At 37.1% G+C, this 6,124-nt stretch overlaps 1 protein-coding gene across 1 annotated transcript; it reads left to right on the top strand.

Annotated features, from left to right (window-relative positions):
- The first annotated feature begins 713 nt into the window (after positions 1 to 713).
- INSL5 (insulin like 5) lies at positions 714 to 6,124 on the top strand. Its single transcript, XM_010963443.3, has 2 exons — positions 714 to 1,366; positions 3,370 to 6,124. The coding sequence occupies exons 1-2, from the start codon at positions 1,192 to 1,194 to the stop codon at positions 3,600 to 3,602; spliced, it is 408 nt and encodes a 135-aa protein (XP_010961745.1). The 5' UTR covers positions 714 to 1,191; the 3' UTR covers positions 3,603 to 6,124.

The raw sequence follows: 6,124 nt of genomic DNA on the forward strand, positions 1-6,124 counted from the left end.
AGCCAGAGAGATAAAGAAAGCATCAATTCTTTGAAATAGTATGTCTATTGTCCAGAGTCAGAAATGCTTTCAATGACAGCATAGATTATTTTGTTCTGATTTCTAGCTTCCCTACAGAAGAACAGCAATGTCATAAGTATTATGGGTGAAATGATCTCGATCCACAGGCTCAAGTGATTTTTTTTCAACCAGAGATCACGAGGATTCAACAAAATCAACCAAATAATTATTTGTCCAACTTGCAAAAAGGTGGGACAATAATTCTTTAAGCTCTCAAACTTTAGAATTTTCAGTGTGGATAAAAGCTTTGCAAGGCCTAGTGCTTTCAAGAAGGTTTACTGGAAGAGAAATTTCATTATTCAGCTGTTTGAGATTATGGATTCAGCTTTTTATCATAAAAATGTGTATCAATAAAGGCAGGCCTAAGTCATAGGGTGAAGGATAAAAAGGAAGATTCTAGTCAGATAAATTCTCCTGAATTCTAAAGGAAAGTTATCTTTTCCACTTTGGATGGTGAAGAAAGAAAGTAATCAATAATTATTGACTATTTTTTCGTGCAGGACACACATTATCTCACCAGCTCTAGGAAGCAGTTACTCTCATCAGCACAATTTTACAGAGAAGGATGCTTGGGGATGTTCAATATCTTGATTCAGATTCTAGATCTGGTAAGTGGGAAACTAAGATTCAGGCCAAAAACATGAGAACCTGTATACATAATCACGCCTTCTCATTGCTTTAAAATAGATGGTGCTTTCAATACTTACAAAAGCCCTTGTGATTTAGGTTTTCCCATTCTATAGATGTGACTATTGAGGCTTAAGATATTTAAAACTTGCCCGATGTCACTCAGTAAGTGCTAAGGCTGACACTGAAACTCACACTTGCCTACTTTCAACATGCATGTGTTTTCCATGACTTCCAAGACGGTGTTCTGTTCGTTGTCCCACGGATGCAGCTAATAGTCAGTGATGTTGTTCAGAAGTGACTGAATAACTAGCAATAATCATAAAAGCTCATTTTCAAAACTTCATGGTGTCACCTATGTGCTTAGCAAATATTGTTAAAATGAGGTATTGACCAATAAAATGTCAGGAAAGTTAGTATAAATTGGCCAAGAGTGGGAGGGTAACTTCAAAACTTGATTTGGCAATATTCACCCTATCAGACTCTCACTCAATCCTCAGCAAAATGAGGGGTTTCATTTTTACTTTATTTCTCTTCTCTGTCCTGCTTGCCATCTCAGAGGTGAGGGCTGAAGAGTCAATGAAGCTCTGCGGGCTTGAATACGTAAGGACAGTCATCTACATCTGTGCCAGCTCCAGGTGGAGAAGGCATTCGGGGGGGCCCCCGCGAGTTCAGCAAGGTAACATGAAAGCATCTGACTCCGTTTCTCTAACTACTGCTAAGACACCGCTATGTCAATCTGACATTAATTATCAAAATAAACTTAATTTGGCTTGGGAAAGTGATGGGCTTGCTACCTTTCAAAAAAAATAAGAACCTTGTTTTCTTCAGTCCCTAGCTTGAAATCATTTGCTTGCATAACTGCTTCGATGAGTTCAGCATTGATGGAGGGTGCTGGGGCGGGGATGGGTGGGTAGAGAGAAGCACGCGATTTCAAGAGACTTGTTGGAGGAGGAAGATTTTCAGACATGGATAATTACAGAATATAATAAATTTGGATGCAGGCAGGTGCTAAGTAAGAACGGAAGGAAGGAATCTAACTTTTACTGAGCACTTATTACGTGCCAGGCTGTTTCATGTGCAACATTTCCTTCAGTCTTCTGATAAGGAGCCTGTGAGGTAAGTATTATTACCATCATTGACCATTTTACTGAGGATAAAATTGTTCACCCAGCTAGTAAGCAGTGTGCCTGGGAAGCAAACCAGGTCTTCCTGGCTTCTGAAGCCGAAGTCTTCTGCTTGTTCTGTACTTTATCTCAGGTGGGAAAAGATGGTGGTAGAATGTTGTGATAAATGACAGCACTGTGGGGGTGGTGGTTGGTATTTGACAGAGGACATAAGAATGTGTAGGATTTGGCAGTGATAAAGGGTGGAGTTAGAATTCTAGTGATAGGGATGGTCTGATCAGAATTTTGAAGGTGGGAGTGGACCTATTGTGTTTCAGAAACAGTGAGGGGACTGACTTCACTGTGTTTCTTCATTTTCCAATTCAAGTAACTGAGAAGTTTGGCATTTTTTCTGCTAATCCTATATTAAAGTGTGAGGTAGAATTTATTTAAGATTCTACTTTAATAATTGATTGTGTTTGTTATGTTTTATAATAAAAAGTAAAAAAAAAAGTAAAACATATTTACATAATAAATGTTGCAAGCACACATAAGATATGAAAAATTTACAGGTTTCAATTTGGTTTAAAATGACTTTGGTAAACAAAAATATTTTGGGGAAATGACCCACGGTTTTTGTATTTTGGTGGGCTGTCTTGAAAAATTATGAATTTACCACTTTCACTTTAATAATGAAAGGTTCATAGTTACTACATGTTAATAAATACTGAGGGTTTTTAATCTCAAGAGAGTAAGCATAACTTACCAGATTTACCATAACTGATTTAGCAAATCAAAATCACTAGAAAAATTATGTTTGGAGTGTATCTTTAAATCGTGGGGCAGTGGAATGTATGTCTGTAAGGCTATCAGTGGAAAGGCTATCTCTTTTGACACCACTGACTTCATATTACTATCAGTTTAACCTCACACAAGTTTTCAGAGTATTTTCCCCATACACTATTTATTTGATCCATTACTGGTTTACTAATCAGCCTTCATTCATCTAAATTCTTCTGGTGCTTGTCAGCGTGCTAAGATGCGGATAAGGAAGTCTGAATGAAGTCAAAGTAAGAGAGTCTTATACATGGACTTTGGGAACAACACTGATAAAAACCGTGGGTCTTGCTTTTAATTCTCAGACATAGAGGTTTAAATTTCCACTTCCTTCCTTACTGATCAGCTTTTCAGGGCATACACAGGGTTATTTTTTGTTTGACTGTTTTTTTGTTGTTAGCATGTAACTAATATCTTTGGAAGCAGCTGGTCACCGTGCAGAGGTAGCCAGTACAACACAAGTCAAGCCCTAACTTGGCTGCTAACTAGCCAAGTGACACTGGTGATGTCGCTCCTCTGTACCCCATGTTTCCTCCTCTGTAAGATGAGGAGGGTGGAGAAGACTGAGTTCCCCTTAAAATATCTCATCTCTGTCTCAGAAATCCCAGGTATTAGGGGAAAAAAATGTGCAGGAGTCAATGTCCTTTCAGGAACCCAATGCATTTCTCCTCAGCGTACAACTTGGTTGCTGCCTCTGTGAGGTACCTCTAAGGAAGTTTGTTTTTTCTCTTTCGTACAGCTGAGAGAGGAGACCACTTGCAGCTGCCAAGGGAACATGAGATTTCTGAGGGAAGCATAGTGCAAAACGTTCCAAAGATGGATTCCTTGGGGATGGAAGGTCTTCAGGGTGGACAGCTGCCCATGGAAGGGCTCTGGAGGTCAAAGAAGCACTCGGTGATGTCAAGACAAGACTTACAAATGTTGTGCTGCACTGAAGGCTGTTCCATGTCTGATCTGAGTGCGCTTTGTTAGGACAAGTGCAGGTTCCCATGCGCAGCAGAACTTCAGCACGTGTTTAATCACACTGTTTTACTTCCCAGGAAAATACCTCCCTGTGTCACTAAACTCATGGCTCTTGGATAGGCATTTCTTTCCTAAAAGTTGTGGATGAATGGCAAAAACCACAACGAAGTCTGTTTTCTCTCTTTGCCAAGGTGAATGCACTGTTCTTTTCACATTTTAACTAATTCTTTGAAATTTTAGATGCTGTGCACCATTGCAATAAAAATGCCATAAACCAAGCTCATGGTGATTTTTTTCCCCTTTTAAAACAATTTTAAATAACTTTAAAACAGTTAACAAAAATGCTGATAGTATAAAAACTTAAAAATATAAGCATCAAAAGAAAACAAAAGCCAACTTTTGATGATTACTTCATCATCTAGAAATAACCATCCACTCTTAACTGTTGGGTTATTATATATTATTACTGAAAATTTAAACACTGATTCACAGTTCAGAGTAAGAATCTCAACAAACTGCTTTTCTGAAAGGTTCTTAGAGAGCTCAATACATGTTTTCTAGTATCATGCAGCTCTTCAGCATTCTGCCTGAGAATAGCTGGGTACGTATGTGCATCAGGTAGGTCCATAAACAGCCAAAATCCAGACAGCGTTTGGGAGTCTTACCTCCTTGCTATAGTCTGGGCTGCCTTGGTTTTACTTCCTACTCCTGAGATAAAAGGACATGCTAGTCTCATTCTGGAGGTTGAGAAACTAAAATCCAGATAGCCAATCACTACATTAAAATTAGATGCCTTCACAGATAAGAAGACAAAGTAAGATATCACAAAACTATGTTTTTATTTCTAACTCTGTCAGCCAACTCCCCTGTCGGTTATAACAACAGTTAGACTCTTTGTTCATCTGAGGTGCTGGTTATTAATACTCCAGCCTATATTTGAAATTTGTTGTCCACATATTGGCCATTTAAATTGTGTCAAGGCATTGCTTTTTGCAGATTGAAAAAACTGACTCTCCTTAGAAGTAAATAAATGTCTCCTAAGTCACACAGCTACGGAGGTGGTGTTACTGATCCAAACCTAGCCTACTTAGCATGGATCATGGCAGTCGCATCCCATTGCACTGGTAGTTAATTATTCTTTACCACGAAGACACTCCCTGTGTGTTTGTTTTAAGTCAGTTTCACTGAAGAACGTCCTCTGATGAGGTAGTAAAAATTAATGGTGTTAAATCTCAACCTTTAAGTACACGCCTTTTCGATATTCTGGGTGGTGAAATCGGAAGACTACACAGATCATGTTTGTAGCAACTGAAGTATGGTGGTTTCCCCAAGGAAATGCACTTCTGTGGTCGAGTTATGAGCTTAAAACTAGCTATTTTTTCCATGAAGCATCATTTAAAAAAAAAAAAAGACTGAAGAGCTGTGGTTATTCAGATTTGGATTTTAGAAATTAAATGAAATAAGATTTGAAAATGAACAAAGTGTGCCTGTCATGTCAAGGAAAACAACTGACAGTATTTGTTGCTGATCATAAAATTCAAGCATACAGTTAACTGTGGAAAACTTTTATCCACCACCCTGAGATCGGGGCTGATATTAATGAATTTGATTTTTTTTGACATTGTATAATGATGTGTCAACATTTGAAAGAATGTAACTCAGTAAACCAATATTCACTGAGCTGTAACTCAGTGAACCAATATTTTCCAAACGATCAATGCCTGATACCACAAAATCATGGAGGGGTAAAGACCTGCTCAAAGTGCAAAATAAAGATTTTAATCTAACTGTATAAAAATTCATTGATGTGATTTCAGATTTTACATTGCAACTAACCTTTAATTAAAAAACCACTTGTTGTGGAGGAGGGTATAGATCAGTGGTAGAGGGTAGGCCTAGCATGCATGACTCCTGGATTCAATCCCCAAGACCTCCAATAAATAAATATATAAATAAACAAACAAACAAACCTAATACCTCTGAAATATATATATATAAATCAAATAAATACATGTTTAAAAAAAAGTTGTTGAGTTTTAGTATAATACCAAAGGAGAATATAAAAATGACCTGAAAAGTCTATTAAAATAATCTTCCCTTTTGCAACTAAATATCTATGTGTGGCTGGATTTTCTTCATATACATCAGCCCTCACAACACACAGCAGATTGAATGTGGGAGCTGATAGGAGCTGTATTTTATAAAGATAGTCATTAGAGACTTGCAAAAATAGAAAACAGTGCCACTGTTTTCACTAAATTTTTTTTTTGTTTTGTGAAAATATATTTTTCATAAAATATGTTATTTGTGTTAATATGTGTTGAGTTTATTGTTATTTTCAAATGAGTTAATAAATATATTTAAATTTCTCAGTAAAATTCACACATGATAAATATTGATAAATTCAACCCACATAAATAAAAGCTCTTGGAAGTTCTTAATAACTTTTAGGAGTGTAAGGAGAGTATGCGACCAAAAAGTTGGAGAATTGCTCTTCTATAATATGTTTTGCCACGAAGTTTTGAGGTTCC

Source organism: Camelus bactrianus, chromosome 13, assembly GCF_048773025.1.
Source record: "Camelus bactrianus isolate YW-2024 breed Bactrian camel chromosome 13, ASM4877302v1, whole genome shotgun sequence".
NCBI lineage: Eukaryota > Metazoa > Chordata > Mammalia > Artiodactyla > Camelidae > Camelus > Camelus bactrianus.

What these genes read in the sequence shown, in the direction of transcription:
- INSL5 (XM_010963443.3), top strand. Translation starts at nt 1,192, where the DNA reads ATGAGGGGTTTCATTTTTACTTTATTTCTCTTCTCTGTCCTGCTTGCC. An exon ending in GCCCCCGCGAGTTCAGCAAG is followed by an intron (nt 1,367 to 3,369) that starts GTAACATGAAAG and finishes TCTTTCGTACAG; the next exon opens with CTGAGAGAGGAGACCACTTG.